The sequence below is a fragment of the Egretta garzetta genome, unplaced genomic scaffold (assembly GCF_000687185.1).
Source record: "Egretta garzetta isolate BGI_Z169 unplaced genomic scaffold, ASM68718v1 scaffold94, whole genome shotgun sequence".
NCBI lineage: Eukaryota > Metazoa > Chordata > Aves > Pelecaniformes > Ardeidae > Egretta > Egretta garzetta.
The window spans coordinates 3,651,068-3,671,440 of NW_009259683.1; the positions used below are offsets into that span (position 1 = coordinate 3,651,068).

Consider the following 20,373-nt stretch of genomic DNA (forward strand, 5'->3'; position numbering starts at 1 on the left):
GCGGCGTGCCGTCGTGTGGCTGGCCGGAGTTGGTGATTTTACAGTTATTTGGGAAGGCTGGGCTGGATGTTGCCTTTTTAAGCCCGCGACGCTGTTTCAGCACGTTTTATATTACAGAAGAAGGAGAGGCGGCGGGAGCGCGGGTCGGTAGTTGTGTATCTGAGTAGGAAACGCGTTTCTCCCCTCTCCCGTGTATCTGAATTCCCGTCGGAGCGACTCCTCCTCACAGCCCGTGTATCTCTGGGAGCGGGGGAATTGAGTTGGGCGGACTTGTAGAGCTCCTCCGCGATGCTTCCAACTTGGTCAAATAATGAATGGGAGACGTTTGTTCTCCATGAGGATGGAGCGCGCTTCCCTGCGGAGCGCTGCCAGCTGGGACCGGGGGGGCCAGCCGAGCCGGGCATGGGGACCAGCGCTGGAGTCGCCCTGTGGCCTTGGTAGGGTTGTGCTGGAGCGATTGGCGGGTGTAAAGTAATAAAAATTTCACTATACCTGACAAAAAGTTCTTTAACCTTTTCAGCTGAAGTTTGGAAGCTACGGCATGATTGTATACCGCTTCTATTTTTTATTTCTGTAAACATAAATAGGATAACTAACATGGTCAAGGCATAGCTGATCTCCAGTTTACAGGGGGAAACCTTGTCATGTATCTGCTTGTGTGTTTTATTTGTAATGAATCCAATCCATTTCACCTTCTGGTATGGAATACTGGCAATAATCCTCTTTTTTCACAACACCAGTGGTCACATTGCGTATTTGATTTCTGGTTTTTTTTTCTAAGAAAAAAAAATAGTCTCAGAATGAAGGGTTATTTTAGGAATCTAACTTAACCTCAAGTTAGTTACATTAGTCCAGGGGCTTTCCACCGCTTGAAAGCTGGCATTCCCCTGGTCTGAGGGCGAGAATGTAGCATGAAATGAGTATGTGCAGCTGTGATTAAATACCTAGGGGACTTCTGAGCTGTGGTACTGGGAAACACAGATACCTTATTGGGTGCAACGAAGTGGCCTTAGGATCTGTGGTGCAAAAGCCGAACGCCACAGCCTTTCAAAGAATAAAAATAAAAATCAGTGAAATCTGTATTTTTTTTAAAAAATAATTAAAAAAAAATCACATTACCATTATTCCATCCCCCAACTTCATGTGAGATCCCACAGCTTCACACCTGGCTCCAATGGTCCACTTTACTTTTTACCCCGAAGTAGTTGGCCAGGGTTTTACTGCATGGCAAACTAGCAAAAGACAGTAAGCATAGGCCTGTCAGGTCTGTCTGGCTTTGTGTTTTGCCATGGCTTTACTCACTGTCCTTGAAGCTACTGGGCATACCTTGTAATACGCATCTGTTTTTCCTGTCTGTTTTCTGTGGGACCAGAGTGGTGCAGGATTAACTTGAAAGTTTGATTCCTGTCTGATGTTCTGTGTACGCTTCTGTCGGGTCCATTCAGTCTTTAATTTGCTAGGCAGTAAATGTGAGCTCTTACAGTTTCTCCTTAAGTTCTTCGGAGTAGTTCTGTAGCCCTTCTTGGCATCTGAGTAGTCTCCTGTCTTCAAGTGGAGGAATCTTGCTGGAACATCTGCAGCCGTGGTATTTCAGAAGAAATTTTACCAGTACTTTGTCCAGTGATACTAACGCTTTTTTATCTTTACCAGAAGTACCCTGCCTAAGAGTATTTCCTAGCAACGTGTGGTACCATCTGAATCTTTTGCTGTACTGAAAGATAGCGTCGTGGTATTACTAAGTTTTTTGGGTGAGCGTTGCAGGGTGATGTGGGTGGGGTAAGGAGCAAGGGTCTCTCCCCAACCCAGCGCAACACTTGCCTTACTCCTCCACCAGTTCTCTCTGATCCTGTTTGCTTTTCTTCCTCCCACCCTCTCCCCCACGTGTGCGCGCACACCCACCCGCTTTGTTTCCCTGGGGCGAGGGTTAAGCGCAGCTGGTGGCAGCCCCTGGTTGTGGGCAGGGAACCTGCAGACCCAGGGGCTTGCACGGTGGAAAGAAAGTGTTACGCAGGGCAGCAGAGTTGAGCCCAAGACTAGCGTTGTGAACACCATAATAAAAACAATAGCACCTTATAATACTTTGTTGGAATCACATTATTGCTGCGGGGTGTTATTTGACGTGCTGCATGCTAGGGCTGTGCTTTCTTTGTGACTCGTGAGTAAGACCTGTCAGGGTAGTCTGTTCTAATTTTACTGAATCCATGCAATATTTATCCATGTATTATTTTGTTTTCTTCCTAAGGCTTAGCAAACTCTTGCGGCTAGACTAGCAATTGTCTTAATTGGCCAAATCATGTTTTCCTCCTTTTTTTGTGTAGGCAGTACATTTTCTTGTCTCTCAGGGAGATGGTACCAAACCCGGTGCAATAGTTTGTTTTTTTAATTCTGGCAATTGTATCTGCAGTTCGTCATGACAGGTCTTCCAGAGTTCTTGGTATGAGTCCAAATTAGCCCTCCTGATTTGCGTTCTGCTTCCGTTTAGTTGTGGTATCTTTGGCCTCTCTAACTGGGCTTGACTTCTGGCACGTTTTACTTTGTGCTGGTGTTTCTTGATCCGAGACTGTAGTTTCCTCTGCTGAGCTTTTTTTTCCTGTCCATTGAAAGCTCTCTGCTTATTCTACCTTTCCTTCTTTATTAGGTAATTCATCTCGCTGCATCTGGAAACCTTCTTATGAATTCTCTTGTCACTTCCTTGGGTTACAAATTCTGCAGATATTCATATTGTAGTTTAAACATGTTCCAGACCTCCCCTGTGCTCACGTCCTCTAACTCTTCATTCCTGTTCATCTCACTAACGAGTTCCCTTAGTTTTTGAGATTTGCCTTTTGAAACTGAAGACCTTAATTGCAGATTTACTTGGGTTGCTCTACCGCTTAATTTAAATGAAATCAATCATAAAGAATAAATCTGGGATTATTCTTTCACCAGCCTTCCTATAAGCAGAGATTTAGTTATCAGCTGCAACTCTAAAATCCTGAAAAAGTGAAAAAGTGGTCAGTTGTGACGTCCAGCAATAGATAGGACTGATTTATGGTAATCGTGCTTTGTATTTTCAAAATAAGTCTTTCAGAATCTTTCAAATTACTTGGTAAACATTAGTTACGTAAACAACTGATCCCTCCCCACGAATAGAAATTGTTGTGGTACTTATTGAATATATGCTTATATAGTTACCTGTATGGTAATATTCTTGAAAAAAGGCGAAGTAGGTATCTCTTGGTTCCCCCTCTTAATGGTGTAATCTCACAAAAAGCCCATGCAGTGGTGAGCCAGGGTGGGAAAAGTGGGGATATGTCAGGAGCATGGCTCTGTTCTGGGAACCTATAAAGGATCATCCCAGCATACTCTTCTCCTTTCTTTGTTTACCTGTATACCCAGTTTGTCAGGCCTGGTGTTTTTAATCCTCTGCTTCAGTTGTGCTTCTCTGCCTGATGGGTTTTGGGTTTTTTTGCCTTGTTATTCCTCTTCTGCTTCATTGCTTTAACTATGCTAGGAAGGGGACTTGGCCATAATTTGCAAGCTCTCTCAGGGTTTGTTTAGAGCTGAATGGGGGACTAAACGCTCTGGTGTTTTGTAGACTGAGAAGGATGCAAGAATTAAGTGACCACATGCGAGCAAGTGCGCTGAGCATGAAGCGCTTATTATTTTGAAAACGGAAAGGTCAGGATTGCAGGAGTGAGGGTTTGAGAAAATAAGTGCGTCTCATTACTGCACAACAAATATGAAGTCCTGTAATTATTTGTAAAAGCCTTCTAGCATCCCTGTGAGATAGCTAAGTTACTACCCATAGAAGGAAGAACCAGGATGAAAGGACTTAGCAAAAATCAAGAGAGAAAACCTATTAATACATTGCAGTTATCTTGTTTTGCTGATGCATTTGCCAGTAAGAACACTGTATTCCATAATTGTGTGAAAGGAATTTTAACCGTAACATACGATCCGTATTTTAAAAAATAAATTCATTGATGATGAAGCTTACAAAATGAGGTCACTAGTTCTGGACAATAAACATTTAAAATGTGTTAGTGCAAGCAAGCTTGTTCTCACTAGTTGTGCGTAAAAACAAGATGACAGTAGCGTAATCTGCCTGTATAGCACGTTTTCTTTGGATGCCATTATGAATATTAAAATCACCTTGTTTCTATTTCAGGTGGTAGCGTGTTGCACTTCGTGTGCATCAGACGATATTTGAGTATTCAGTCTAATGCTATATGCTAAGTAGACTCCAATACTATATGTATTTAAAAGAATTGTTTAGGAAGTCTTTTTTCAAATCATCCCTGTAAGTAGTCATTGACACAATGCTTTCTGTAATATTGATACAGTTGAAATAAGCTGTTTAGCCAATATATACTTAGTTGATAAACATTCCTTAAATTAATTAGTCTGGTAATCTAGTCAAGCTTCCATTAGCCATGTGGTTCTGTTATGTTTCAGTGTAATTTTCGTTATTATTCCTTGGAGATAAATTGTTACGGAGTTCCATGAAAGGAGGGGGCAATACATCAGAAAATTAAGTCTGTCTGTTCCCAAAAAAGCCCCAAACAAAAAATCGGATAAAAGGCAGGGTTTTCTCTTCTCTTTTCTTCTTTGTGCCCTTTTTCTGCTGAAAAGTATTCCTGAGACCTGAGCCGCTATTCTCAAGAAAATAAGTTGTTAGCAACATGATATTCTTTTATGCTTGTTGTTCCTCTTTGCTAATTCTGAACTTCTTGTATTTCATCTCTTTTGAACACAAGCTAGTAGAGTGGGAAAGCAAACCCAAGCTGCAGAGAGGGGTTAACAAAGCTCAGGTTCAGAGAAGATGAGTTGAAAGCTTGGTGGATCTCCAAGAGCTATAAAAATTCCTGTATTTTATTCAAGATACACTTGTTTTCATGGATCATGGAAGTGCTTAAAAATGGAAATGCTGTTTTTTTTTTCTCTTGCTGAGTACAATTTGTTGTGATTTTTTTGTTCTTACTGAAACTGGTACCATCCCTTGCCATGAAAACTTGCATCAGGAAGGAGTGTTCAGGGGCAGGTCGTTTGCCATGGTGGGGTGGGTTTCTCTCTCCTGTTTCTCCAGATGCTCCCCAGAGCAAACTCTACTCTTAAAATACACAATGAATGACAGTAACGGGGAGGAAGATGTGGCTGTAAGAGGCTCGTTCTATGGCTTGCGAGTGGGGTGTTTGCTTGGGATGTACAAAATCTGGGTGAAATCTTTTGAGCTCAGTTTGTAGAAGAAAGCTGCTTGTTTCCTAGCCAGTGGTGGCCTTTGCTGTCATTCACAAGACAATTGTAGGAATTGACTGTAGGCTTTGCTGTTGTTCTGCAGCTTGTCACAGCTTCCATTTCTGATGTTTTGCAAAATTAAAATGAGATATAGACTAAAAAAATCCCCATCTATTGTTAGATCTAGGTTTCAGTTCTAGTTTTATCATCACATGCCTGAACACAAGAACAATTTTAGACATTATAAAGATCATAGAGCACGTGTAAGATTAATTCTCAATCTAAGTGAGTTTATTGACAGAATTAGTTTTTCCAGCACATGTAGCTGTAAGAGCTCATAGCTAGATCTTAATTTTAGTTCTTCATTAGGTGTTACGTTTTCTGTCATTCAAGGTATTTCTTGTAAGTATGGAATCAGTGAGTTGATAATTCGTTTTTACATTAATGAGAAAGGAAAAGCTTGTCTTAGAACCTACTGCAGAGGTTCAAAATTTGAAAATTTTGCAGTGTTTTTTAAGAATTGTTTTTTAATTTACTAAAAAGTGAAAATTAGTGATAATAGTATGTTTTAATATTGGGGAAAAAAAAGTAGATTTCGCATGCGGTTATTGAAAGCCAGGATAAATACACGTAATACAGTAACCTTAAGCATCCCATATAGCAAACCAATATACCTGCTGAAAAAGAGGGTTGAAGTGGGTTTAGATTACTTTGGATGCATCAGTGATAAACATTTCTTACAGCACTTTTTGATAAGTTCAATGTAGAAAATTAAGAAGGTGAATAATGTCCTGTTGACAACTAGATTTGTAACTGAAAAGCAAGGAGACATTTTCAGACCAAGATGGGAAGACTCTGAACAGCACTAACTTTGTTGCAAAGGAAAGGAAGGAAGACGGTAATAACTAATCTTAAAAGTCTTTGGAAGTTTATAAAGCAAGCTCTCCCAGTAGCAAGCTGGTGTGGTAACACTGAGCAGAATTTGGTGATTCAGTGATTACTGTCATACGTACATCATCAGTATCTTTGAGAAAACTTCTAAGTATTCATACATCTCTGGAATTTTTTAATACCTAAACTCCTGTATTTAAGTAGGAACTTTATTTCTTAAGATTTATTTTCTATTGCTGCAGCAATTGCATCCTAATTACTGTGGAAAAAGATTATGATGTTGTGAAACTTATTTTTTCTACTGATAGTTCATTTTTATTCCAGCAAAACCATCCTTTTCCATATGTGTGTTTTAGTAACATAATTGCCTATACTTAACGAAATGTGGGGAAGTATTTATCCTTGAGGATGCTAATTGAAGTTTTGGCCAAGCAGCAGGAAGGTGAAAATCAGTCTTTTGGGAAGCAGTCACTCAGTGAATTAATACAAAAAATGTGTGTTTTCAATCCAGTCCCAAATGGGCAGGTATCTCCCCCCTGAATGACTTGTGGGTTGGCACTGTTTGCAGAGATCGCTACCGGCGTGGGCAATGAGGGTGGACCGGTTTCTGAGGAAGTGTTTGGTAGAGAAGCACAGGAGAGTGTCTGTGGCTGCTGCTGGGAGGGCAGGCTTGTATTTTCTAGCACTTTCACCCCAATTTAGGAAAGAATGCAGAACTCTCTGTGATGTGAAATGCCAAGTCCCTAAGGCTTCCTTCTGCAGCCATTGCTGTCTGAAGAGTCCTGTGGATTTCAGACTCTTTGCGTAACTAAGGGTTGCAGGCACTGCTGCTTAATGACCTCTGAAATGGTATTTTTTTCCTTACGAAATGTTGTACTATATACTTATGATATGTAAGAATTACTGGGCCACCGCTGAACCAAGAGATTTGATACACTTTCTAACACTTATTGCGGTCTTAGTTCCTCACTCTACAGTATGTTAAACCACAAGTATACTGCTAGCTGTGTTCCATTACAGTCCATGGAAATACTCATAGTATTTTGTTAGGCACATTCATATACAATATACATTTACATATTAAAATAAATATAATTTTAGACCTAAGATAATCACATTGCATGGGCAAAAGAAAGAAGCTGATGTATATATGAAAGAATAATCCTTTTTTTAATTAATGGTAGTAGGTGTCACTACAAAAAAAAAAGTAGAAAATATCATTTTGGGAGCAGAAGAAGATCCTGAGGATTTTTAACCTTAAATGCCAAGAGAAAAATATACCCTAAACCCTAGCTTTCATTTTTATAAATTGTTAAAATAAAGTAGTTTTTACTTTTCTGTCAAAATAAGTAGGGAAGGTTTTTTTCTGTTGGATTAGTCCCCCAAATATTTGAAGTTCAGGGGCACATATGACACATCATCCATTTTTCTTGATGCTGTAGGTCTTTCTAATAAATGTTTTTTTCTGCTTCCAGTTTCTGTGTGATCGAATATTTACTATGGTATTTTTTTAAGGTTTGATGTGTTGGTCGGTCCTATTTTGAGGTACGTGACTTCTGGTCAGTGACTTTTAGTGACTTAGTGACTTTGCCCTAAGATGTCGGTGTGCACTTACAGACTCTGCAGGTGATGTGCAGGTGGGTGGCATTGCTGAGCCTGTAAAGGCTTCCAGCTCTTCCAGGGGTGCAGGAGATGGGTTGAGATGGTTATTGAGTGGTAGAAATGCAAAGGAATGAAGCAAAGTCCTCAGTTGGCCGTGTTGGATAGAAATAAAGAGAAATGGGTTCTTTGGCTGCTGGGAAGCTGGTGGTAAACTGTAAAAGTGATTCAGCTCTGACTGATGATTTTAGGTGCAGTAGGCCTGTTATTTGCAGTAGAGACGGGGAAACATCAGTGTTATTACAATAGACCTTGTTAAGATCTCATTTTGAGCATATGGTCACCTGTGTTCACACAGAGAAATGAAAACAGGAGTGATGCGAATGAGAATGAGTGGGGTGATGGAACAGAGATCCTGTCTTGTAAGTGGCAGGAAAGGACTTGAGTACACTCATGCGAGCAAAATACAGGAAGGGATTTGGTAACTATTCATTAAAAAGATTTCACAAAGAAATACACGGGAGGGACAAAAATTATAAAAGTTAAAACACAATATATGTATAAACAAATTTCTACAGTAGATTCCAAATACATTGGGGCTGGAAATTTGCCTGGCTTTCTAACCATTTGGGGTGTGCAGCTGTGGCATAAGCTTAACAAGCACGTCTTTGGTGACAGGGAACCTGAACTAGTGTTTCTTTCTCCGCTTTAAGTTTATTAATTGTCAAGGTAAAGGCAGCCCTAGTCTGTGACCTGAAGTTTTTCAGGTGCCTGTTGCTATCTGTCGGAGGTTGCAGGGAGGCTGAAACACTGATATTTGTGATGCTTCACATGGCGCGTTTGCACTGAATGGATCCCATACCGTGAAGTGTCCGGGGTAGCCTGCGGGAGCCCCTCTTTGTCACTGGGAGTTTATTCTGCATTTCTCTCCCTGTCCCCAAAGCACGAGTTTCTTCATGTAGGCAAAGGCAGGATGTTGGGTAGGTCGTAATGAAAAACCTCAAGTGCCTAGCTGGTGCATCTCTTTATCTTCTCACACTCACTGCTGGTTGAGGTAATTTGCCTTAGTACAACCGGCGTTGTTGAAGGGGAACGAGAGGATTTGGATCATCCTAAGTATTTTCACCAAGCAATTCTTCCATTCTTTCATACTCAGATGAGCTGTAATGTGCAGGGTATCAAGAAACATTGAATATGTAGCAGAAATCATTGTCAGGAGTAATCCTTTAAAATGTTGTGGACTGGCAGCTTATTAGAGACCTAGATTTATCTAGTCCAGTTCTGTGGTTATGCGCCTCTTCCGGTTTGATGAGGGCTTCTATAAAGTGCCATTATTTCATGTGGCTTACCTGAAAGAATGAGGTGGAAGGAGATGAGGTAGTTTTCTGAATGCTGGTACTTCTCAGTAAACCTGCTTTTTCCGTTGAATTACAAGTCTAGATTTTAATTTGAATGTTAGAGATCTGTGTAGAAGATCATACTATCTGCTCTCATAGTAACTGCATATGTAGAAATTGTTATTAAGTTGTCAACCCTTATATTAGCAAGTTATTTTGCATTTTCAGGCACTTTTTGTAATGGGTTATGTGTCTTCCAGAGTATACTACTGAATACATGTGAAAGATGCAAAATACACACATTAAACTGTCAATTTTCCAATAAAATAATAGCATGCCTGAAGGTTGATATGAGTGGTGTGCACTTCAGTTACTATCTGAGCATTTATTTTATGATACAATTTAATGTGGTTTGTAGGTAGCTTGTATTTAAAAATCACGGCAATGTGCTATTGTGTCACATGAAACCAGAAAGAAAAAAACTAAAATGAATGGTGTTTATGCATTTTCCTTTTTTCCTTTCCCTGGCTTTTTGTATCAGGAGCTGCTGAAATGGGTTGTGGATTGAACAAACTAGAGAAGCATGATGAAAAACGACCTGGTAATATCTATTCAACTTTGAAGAGGCCCCAGGTAGAAACCAAGATAGATGTTTGCTATGAATATCAATTCCTGGACTTCACGACACTAAGTGATAGTAAGTACACAGTGATTTTCTTTAGATTTTTTTTTTCTATTCAAGTTAACACGTTAATTGCTCCATAATGTTTTTTGAATAGTGTGTGTAATAGTTACGTTTTTAAAATGTCTCTAGTTTCTTTAAGTAACTGCCTTCTCTTCAGTGATACTGCTGACATGCAGAGATCTTCTGTAGATTTTTAACCTTAGAGATAGTTGCAGGTTCTCCAACTTTTTTGGTCTTTTACCTCTCCACCCCCCGACCCCACCCTACCCCTTTTTTTTTTGGCTTACTCTAATACGGACTTTTGTTTCCTTAATTTGCATTTTATCCAGATTTCATATGGTAAAGCAATTCAGGTCTGTCAGGTTACATACTTCACTGCTCTTTTTCCTTCCTCCCCTTCTGCTCTCTGTGCTCCCTCAGGAGTATTTTGAGAGGTTAGTGTTTTCAGTTTTGCTAACTTTACCTTAAATAACTCCTACGTGGTTACGCATACTTATAGGTGCACCTGTGTGGGTGGAAACAGGATAGTGGGAGACACTGAAGATCTAAAACATCAAAAGGGGAAGGGCCAATCTTGTGCAATTTTTAATTATTATTTTTTTTTTCTCTCTGAAATAGTCTTGCTTTAATTCGCATGACAATCCACAGCTATTCCATTTCTTTCCTTCCTGATTGACATCAAGCATCTCTGCCAGTATTGCTCACACCATCGCCTGTGCCCTCTTTCGCTTCAAAATTAGCCTGTTCTACAAGCAATTACTCCTCACACCATTTGGAAATCTGAAGCTTGAGCAGAAGGCTGGGACCTGCTTTTTGCTATATATAAAACAACACAGTACCAAAATCTGTTATAGCTAGCTGGCAGGATGCCAGGTAGAGCCTCTGTGCTTTTGCCCTGCAGCGTGCTGCTACTTCTCTTGTTTTGCAAGTCAGGTCAAAGGAAAAGCCAAGCAGTACGTCTCTCACTGTGTGAGACAAAGAGCTGCTGGTACGTTGCTTGATGTGACACCTCTAGTGCAGCTCAGTATGTTCAGCCCAGAGTAATGCGAATTTGTTGTTTTTTAAAGCTTGCTGCAAGTGAACTCGAACCTGGAGAAAGGTGGAGGTTTGGAATAGGTGGCTGGACAGCAGTGCACTTTTGTAGGCAATGTGGGAGCTGAGTACTTTTGTCTTTGCAGACTTTTCTTAGTGCTTATCTACCATACTTGTGGATTCTTATGTTTTTTGTTACACTAATTGGGATGCACTGCAGTTACTGAGAGCACCAAACAGATGGAAGAGGATTTTTTTCATGTTTATGTATTGCAGTTGTTTCTACGTTTATGTATTTTTATTTCAAAGTGAACTGTTCATGCCCTTTGATAGTTTGACAACTTTTACTGAGATGTGTTGCACATTGTGTCATTAGTGAAAATAAATTAATATTGAGGACACACTTCTATGGGCTTCTCTGGGATGCTCAGCGCTTTTCTGTCTGATTGCCTCTTAAGCTTTAGTGTGTGCATTCTCCTGATACCTCATGAAGTCTCGTCTTTGTCCCTGTATGGAGGAAGAATCAGTACATGAGATAGCAATGTGACTTGCCTCAGGCACAGAGGATGTCTGGCACAAAGCAAAAAATTAAACCCAGACTTTCCAACCCTGGTTAAATGGATAGGTTAGTTGTAAAGCATACTTGTACGTTTTTCTTACTCATCATAGATAGTATTCTTACGATTTTAGGAGGCATGGTTTTAAAGAGACTGTGAGTACAAGTACTTTCATCAAATTCTTTCGCTTGCCAAAGAGTGTAAGCTCTCCAGCTCCCATTGAGTTCTGCTTTGGCATGTTGTATTCCCATCACTCCAGTCTCTGAAGATGCCAGTGGATACGCAGATGAGGAGGGGATGGAGCTCTTGCTCCTGCTTTGTTTCCTTAGTATTCCTCACGACTATTTGCTCTTCAGGATTGGCAGGGCAACAGCTTGTGGTTATGCAGCTCCCTCCCTAGTCATGTAATTGGCTGTATGAAGGCTCCTGTCCCACTACGTAGTGTTACAACATCCCAGGTTTTTCTCAATGGGGACAGCATCACTAGTTCATTTATATTTTTTCTCAGAAAGAACCCCTGCAGATAACCAGAGTTAATGATAAGTTTCACCTATGCTGTGGGGATTCAGAGGCTTCTAAAAAGGAAATGCTCACAGTTGTGTAAAAAGAACAGTTGGATTGTGAACTCTGTCTTCTGTGAATCTACTTTAGCCCTTTCAGTGTGTATATATATCCTGACATCATTTTTTCCACAGGTTTTCTGCTTCATTAGGTTTTTAGAATAAGCCATGCTAAATTATGAGTGGCTGCAGAGTATTTTATTGTATCCTTATTCTAGGCCTTATTTACAACACTAGTGAGCCTGGCTCTGAAGACAGGTACTTACTTTTCTCTGGGGCTTTTCTGTAACATTTACTGCTCTGATAACTCTTATCTCTCAAAAGCCTTCAGTCTTGATGGTGAAAAGGATGTGATTATCTCCATGTTGTAAGTGGGAGCCAATACACAGATTACTGCCAGAAGTTTTCCAAGTCCTTAGCGTTTCTTCACGTGTTCCAAAAGCAGCTCTCATTGACTTTAGACATAAATGTGGATGCTGGTCACATATGCAGTTAGGAATGGCATGTATTCTCAGATCTGATATCCAGATAATCAGAGATCACTTCCAGAATGTGGTGTGTGTTTTTAACTGCAGTTTCAGAGACAACTAGGTGGACATAAATTTTCTGCAGCTATATGTGGGGAGATACTGCTCCCCTCTCTCACCTCCTATCAGCTCTGTGAATTAAACTCATGGATCTGGCAGACGGCTATGCAGTCTTTTTGTTTGGTTGTTCTCTGCCAGATCAGTGTCTTGTGGAGGGGTCTGAAGAATGCTGGCGCTGGTAGAAGTAATGGGAGTATGCAGCCAGGATAAGAAAAAGGAACTTCTTTAGATCAGCTCACCCTGTTATAAACTCATCCTCTTAGCATCACTGTTGAAAACGGATAAAATACTGACCTGCTGGTCATTTCTCTGCTATGTTAGCCAGAAACTTCTGTTGCTTGCTGTCGTTGGTTACTGTTTACCTTCTCACTTACACAGATAAAGGAATGGAAGGAAATATGCTCCTTTATTATACATTTTTATTCATATCATAACTTGAACCTTGCTCTGTACTGATGCAGATGTCCAATGGAAAATAGTGTTTGATCACTTAAGTACTGTATAAATGATGCATAGATGCAGAACACAGAATTAAGGTTGCAAGTGTAGCCTTCATTCTGATGTTTCCCAATGTTACAGAATTGATATGCTTGGAAGTAGTGTCTAGAGAAAGATTTCCCACGCTTTCAAGGATAGCAGGCTATGAAGAACCTGCTATGGATAGCCTGCTATGAAGTTTCCATTGTGTGCCACAATGCTGACAATCTGAATGGTTCTTCACAGTTAAAATGTTTAGGTTTTTCACTGTCCCTTACTTCTTGAGCAAGTGTGATAATGGACAGTAGCAAAGGGTTATCATCTAGTGTAGATTGGCACTTGAGGAAGAAGGAGCACTTTGCTGAGGCATTTCAAAACCTTGAGGTGGGTATAGTCTTTTTGAGTTGTTTGCTTTATAATGTCTGCTTATGAGCCTTGTTTCTGCCTCTTCCAAGAAATCAGTCTGTCTTTGATGTTGTCTCTTGACAGTGTCATCCTGTGCTCTATTCTTTAGTCATCTGTACTGTCCACAGCTTGTGGGCTGCTGCTCTCCCTCTGGTGCAATTATACCAGTTTTCACGGGAATTAAATTGATAAAACCATCACATATTTTTGCTTGTCAAGAAGATACTAATAGGTTTGTAAATGGGATGGCTCATTGCTGGGTCAGCAAAATGCCAGAGGAGGTGCAGAGGAAGAGCAGGATCTTTCTCCTGTTGGCAGGGGAAAATGAGCTGTTAGGTTGCCCCGACTGCAGCGTGTAGCTTCATTCCTGATGTGCTCATCCAGCTCCTGAACTCTACCTGCCTTGCTGTCAGCTCATTTCCTTCAGAGTCAGTCTCACTTTTCACTGTGCAGTCCAGTCCTGCAACATCTCCATCTTCAGCCAGTTTCTTCTGACAGGTTTCTACCCTCAGTCATTTCTTCTCCTGGTTCCCCTGAGTCATTCTGTCTCGGAGTCCTGATGCTCCCAGTGGTGGCATGCAGTGGGTGCAGGTAACTTTTTTAACAACTTGCTCTCAGTGGCTGTATCTGCAGTTTGAATGTTCTAGCTCTCTGCTGGCTAATCCTCACTTCAGAGTTGCTCAGCTGGCTGCCTTCTCACTGACGTTGAGACAATACTAATGCAAAGTGGCAATGATTTAATTTTATAACAATAAAAAATTTGATGATGGTAAAAGGCAGTAGCATTAGATTAATGTTGCAGCAAACCTTTTGCTGCAAAGCCAGAAGAGACAAATTAGGGTCTATGTATATATACTTCAGGCCTTTACTGGAAAAAACACAAAAAGATTCTATCTCACACACACATACGCTCCCCCAAAAGTACAAAATTGTTCCTTTTTTTTGCATCCCTTTCTGTATAAATAAAAGGAGCTGAATACTTCTTGTACCTCTCTTATCTCCCAAGTTTTACTGGTAATAAGAGGTAAATGGTGAGCGAACCTGAGGAGGACATGTGCTGACAAATGGAATGGCCTTAATTTAAAGCAACCATGTTTTCAACAATGACTCCATGGGGCAAGCTGGTTTGTTTTGGTTTGGTATTTTGTTTGAAAGAGAAATATTTCCATAATCTGCATTCCTTTCCCGCTCTTATCTGATCTACTTATTTTGGAAAACTTCTTGCAATGACAGGTCGTACGGATCCTTCTTCATCCTTTATTTCTTCTCTTCCACCTTCTTTTCAGTTATGAGGACCTTCTAAGAGAAACCAGCAATCCGATAGTTCTTTATGTCTTCCCTTCTCCTCAGAATAGTGTAAAGTTTTTGCTATTTGGGATTTTTTTTTTTTTTGTAGTGAATTGATTGTATTTTTTTTTTTTGCTTTGCTTTACATTCCTATAGTAATTCATTGGCCTGATGAGTTACGACAGGTTTTGGCCTTGAATAAAGTTGGCATGAAACATATGCTAGCCATGTGATGAGAATGAAATGGAGATATAAATTTTTCTAAATGGGGAAAGGCTATGCTCTGAACAAGTCGTTTGTGCTATAAAACCACTAAAATCCAGATGTTTTGACTGACGGAATGAAAAATAGCAATGCTTCACATGTCCCAAAGAAGTTCTTAAGTTATAATGTGAATACAAGGGAGTATGGTTTTTATCCTTACTGTCAAGAATTTGTCTCTTCAGTAAAAAAAAAAAAATCAAAATGAAGAAAATTATTTAAAAAGTAAGGTTGTTAGTTACATTTCAGCACTTCCACTATTTTTTGCTTAAGTGTTGTAAGTGTTGTCTAAGGACACGTGTTTTACCAGGACGATACCCCTAGTATAACAAATTTACTGCACACATAAAACCTTCTGATTTGAGGCATTTTTTTATATGTATGTGTATATATATTTATATGTATGCATGTATATATATAACATTTGAAAGTATCTATCTTTCAAGTTCTGACAAGCTTCTGGATGCTATACAATAATGTTTTGGAACCAGTTACACTGCTCAAAAAGCATTTGTTACAGTCTTATTACAACTGCTATGGCTGGGCTTTTGATTGATTTTTATTGCATTTTTTTCTAATACAGACACAAATAATGTGTTTATAAAAGACATAATTATTATATTACAATCAATAGTTAAAGAAACATTTCAGTATGGACATATTCTTAATTTGGGATTAAATTTCGTTTGTGTGTAGGCTTAAATTAATAAAACCCCCTCAATTTTCCCCTCAGAAGGGGGAAAGAAGTAGCCGAATTGGAAGTTGGAAGTGTCATGCACTGGAAAGTGTGTGAATTGAGGATAGAGAAGGCATTTTTTCTTATAGAATATGTATTTTTAATCAGGAAATTCTGTTTGCTACAGAACATAATATTTGTTATTGACTTTAGTGCTTACTGTCTCTTCCTATTGGTAATTTTTATATTATATTAAGCAGTTATTTGTGCCTGGCTTCTGCTTTCTGTTTCTCTTCACCCTTCGCTAAAAAAAAAAAAAAAAAAAAAAAAAAAAAAAAAGCCATCAAAACCAAACAAAAACTCCCAATTCTCTGAGCAAGTGGCTGTACGTCTGAAAGAAGAACAAACCTTGCAACCCTGCATTTGCAGGTGTTATTATTTGATTTAAGACTAGTAAAAGCAATTGTTTCCCCATTGGTGAAGTTATTTAATTTCCTGTTTTCATTTCTGTAAGCAAAAGAACATAAATGAAATTAGCATTCGAGTTTTGTATTTCCAGTTGACCAGGTCTCTTACCACCATTTTATCCTGAGGAGCGATAAAATAAAATCAGCAAGGCAAAATATTGTTAGGTTATTAATGTGATGTGATAGCTTGAACCAGACTGTGTACAGATCGTGTACAAACAGACTAAAACATTGCTTCAGAGAAGATTAGTGTGTAACAGGTTCACAGTAGTAAGATGATGAGCAGAAGAGGTCAATGAATTACTTCTGTGTAGCCCAGATTCTGCTAATGCTTCCCCTTCGTTTAAGCTTTGTCCATGTGCATATCCTATTCAACTTAGTTTGATTATAGGCACTTGAAAATATGCACATGATAAAAAGAATCAGTATAAGAGGTTTGATGGATCTGGGCTTCAGTCCTCTCCGTTAATGCAGACATGAAGAAAGGAAATTTTTTGGCTTCTCTTGGCGTTTTGTTTCAAGTGAATTACAGTCTGTAGTAATATGTAACCCTTCAGGACTTGCCGCTGTAAGTCACAGCAAAATGAAACGTTCATGCTGTAGCAGTTTATAAAACTTATTTGTGTGTCTTGGGAAACTTGCAAGTTGACATAGAAGGAGCATTCCATATGTTAGTAGTTTTATAAATGCAATAAATTACATCATAAATGTAACTGCTTTAAAGAATTGTTAGGAATAATTTGAACTTCTTTACCGTGGTTGGCTTTTTCATAAAGATGCATAACTCAAGTAAAATGTATTAGGCGTATTCTAGTTTCTAATACAAGCTTTGCTTTCAATAATTATTTTATGTTGATCCTTGTTATGGTAACTGTATGCACACATTCTCTCTTCTATATGTATAAGCATATCTGCATCTGTACGTCGATAATGTGTGTGTAGCACATACGCGCATGTATGTATTGTATATGCATTTATATTATCGAGAGAGGATATAATGCTCAATCTGTTACATTTTGCTTTATGGCTGCAGTGTACAAGAGAAAGTACGAAGAACTTGATCTAAAGTCGTGTCATGACTGTGACAGAACTGGGAATAGGTCCTGGGTTGTCCAGGGCTCTAGCAGCTAGGTCGTGGCCTTCAAAACACCCTTCTCACTGAATCTAAAGCAAGAAGCTGGTCAATATTATGAATTAAATTTCCTAGCCCATGTCTTAACAGTTACATACCTGCAAAAAAGCTGTACTTTTCACATACTTTCAAATGGGAAGAAAAAAATTGCTATTATTGTCTGTCTCAAGATCCAACTGAACTGTGACACTGCTATTTTGTGTTAGAATAATACATTATAGGCTAGATGGAAGCTTAGATACAATATGGTATGTGTATTAGAAGTCTCAAATATGTTAAAGAGCACGCGTATGATGTGTTTTGGAATGGTATTTTCAACTTGTGATTTGGAACAGTTTTCTTTTAGATGCTTTTATGGAATCTCACCCCAAACACATCTAGCAATGTAATAGCCACTTTTTGTATATGGATTCTGCATGTGTAGTTGGGCAGCGGGTGTGTGCAAATGAAAAAATGGACTAGGGAGGGAAGGAACATCTGCAGGATGTTTTGTATTTATGCATGTTCCACATTGTGAAAAAATATGGGTGCTGCAATAGTCGTGTTTGTGCTAACTTTCCTAGCCCGTACCCATTCTTAGACTGAGGAATGGGTAGCTATAATGCTGCATTCTTACCATGCAGTCATTGATTGTATCTACTGTGTTAGCGGAAGCTTTTTCTTAATGTAGTTACTGAATCCTTACAAGAGATGTGTACCATACATCACACATACATGAATGTGTAATTCATTTGCATCATAGAAAAATAGTTACAGATCTGTCTAAAAGGAGCTCTGAACTTCCAGGAAACCTTTTCTATCAGCAATTCAGGAATTGCACGTGATCTTTCTGAGTGGCTTTGTCTTTTCTTTTGCCTCTGGCTTTGCACGTTTTTCCAATTTTCATGTGGTTTTCATCCTCCTGATGCTATTCAAGAGCCAAGGAGCCGGACTTGGCAGTCTGCAAGGCTGGTAGACAGACATTTCTGATGGAATAGTGAAATTCCTCAAGCCACAGAGTCCTAATCCTGTTTTCTCAGAAACAAAACTTCCCCTGTGTTTAACTGGAACAGGAGATCACACAGTGGCTTGTAACTTTGAATAATAAATACCTCATGGTTTTATTATGGGAGAGAAGTGATTAGGAATCATCTCTGTAGTAACCTGCTTAGTCTTTTTGTGACTTGTTACGACAAATTCCTTGACATCAGCCAGATAAAAGATGATACATAAAATCTATGCATTATTTTAATTTTAATGGAGTTCTTAAACATTTACTTTGTGAATAAGTGTTGTTTGGCTAAAATCTCATGCAAATGAAAAGTTTAGAAATGGTTAATCCTGAGTGGAGGATGATACCCCCTTTGAGAGAAAACAGGAATTGTTGGTGCCAGCTGCTCTTGACTGTGAGAAGTTGCTCTTCTTAATCATACTGAAAACACCAAGTAGTGTGCCTTCATTGTGTGGGATTTTTTTCTGCTTGCATTTATTTTTCTACTCTTCCTATATGAAGAATGAAGAGTCTCTGTTGTGATGGAAACAGTGTGGACATTTAGCTACTTTACATAACCTGTAACAGTGTCTTGGTGGGTCAGACCCAAGGGTCCACATAGCTCAGCACTGGCTGATACCAGGCTGTGCCTATCTTAAGCCAGTAGTGTGGGGCAAGACGAGTAGACAGCCAGGCTGGAGCAGTTGCTTCTGGCGAGTTTCCACTGCATTAAAGGCATTTTGAGGGTTTTACTTTGGACAAGAGTTAGTGTCCTACTGTATGCTGAACATCCCACTATGTGTGGCTCAGAGTAACCTGAAGGAAAGGCATCTGAAAAATGTTTGCTTTCTGGCTTGCAAGCCCATCTGGGAGCCACTTCAGGAGGTGCCATTTTGTCCCAACGTCTGTCTCACACAGGTGACTGTAGCTTGTTATCACCTCCGCCAGTGATGCTTGTAAAGAAGTGTCACATGCAGAAACAAGTCTAATTTCTGTTCCTACTTCTGTTCTGGTTTGTTTTCTATTCCTGCTTTTTCATACATGCTACCATTGCACCTACTGCCTGATGAGTTCTCTTGACTTTTTTGCTACTGGCCAAAGAAAGGAGGAGTTGAGAATGGAATGATGAGCATCCTCCTCTAGCTGTGGCAGCTACTGTGTGAGCACAGCCCAGGTGAGCTGACTCCCTCCTGCTTCTTCCCTACTTCTGTCTGAGGAGGAAGACGAGGACTGTGCTTTACTTTCTTGAGTTTTCACTCTTCTGTGTACTCTGTCCTAGATCACTGGAGGGTACTATGGGTGTGGGACACAAGGTTGGACTGGTGGGGCTAGTGGTTGCCTCTCTGCACTAAGGATAGTGTGGTGGGTCAGACCTTGCTGTTGTTACAAGCTACTACCATGACTTTGCCATCACTGGGTGAAATTTTGGGAGTCCAATCCTGCTCTAACAGGTGTGGTTTTCACCCTATTGAGTCCCATGATTGCGGTACCTGTTGGTCAATGGCTAGCCAGTTTGGGGAGGGAGGACAAAATTTGCAGTGGGCCAAGTCATGATCAAGGTCTGCAATGCCATCCTCCAAACACTGCCTTTGCAGAGAGGCACAGCAGAGCCTGGTGGCATTTGACCATTTATCCCTTTTAGGTGGGCATAGTTACATTGTCTCTTCCCTGACTCTCAATGTCCATTTTGACTTTTTCTTCCTGTTGGCAGATGCCTTTGCCTGCTGGCTGCTGGAAACCTAACAGACTTAGGATGGAGTTGCTAAGGGAAAGCATAGCTCAAAAGTAACAGCAGCACACCATGCAGGAAAAGGGAGGGTTGAGGGTGAATCTTGTGCCTGATTTTCTGAGAAGTGACAAAGTAGGGAGAACTGACAAAGGGAAGAATGATAAAGTCCGTCCTTCTGCTCCTCTGGCTTGCAGAGGAGAGACTTCTAAGGACAAGGAAGGGGAGTAGTACAGGCTGATAAAGTCCTGCAGGATGGACATCTGCTCTCCCCTATTCTCAACAAGGAAACATGCATCTCTCCCTGGGAAGCATGTGTTCCTTCTCTACTTTCCTTTTAGCTTGCAGAAGAAATGGCCTGCCAGTCCTGTTTCTAGGCTTTTGGCTGAAGCACCCCGTTCAGAGCAGGACCATGCCCTGTCAGCTGCTTGATAGGCTGTCAACACTCAGCTGACATGTCAGCTCATATGAAGCTCCAAAGGGTCTTCATAGCCAGAATTCTTCAAT

The 20,373-nt window shown here is 40.0% G+C and overlaps 1 protein-coding gene across 1 annotated transcript in view; it reads left to right on the plus strand.

Annotated features, from left to right (window-relative positions):
* Window positions 1-9,588: 9,588 nt before the first annotated feature.
* The window catches only part of RFTN1 (raftlin, lipid raft linker 1), an 89,962-nt gene continuing 79,177 nt past the window's right edge, over window positions 9,589-20,373 (plus strand). Inside the window, exon 1 of the mRNA XM_009638588.2 lies at window positions 9,589-9,741. Within this exon, the coding sequence (XP_009636883.1) occupies window positions 9,597-9,741 (145 nt within the window). The 5' untranslated portion in view covers window positions 9,589-9,596. The remainder of the gene's footprint in view (window positions 9,742-20,373) is intronic.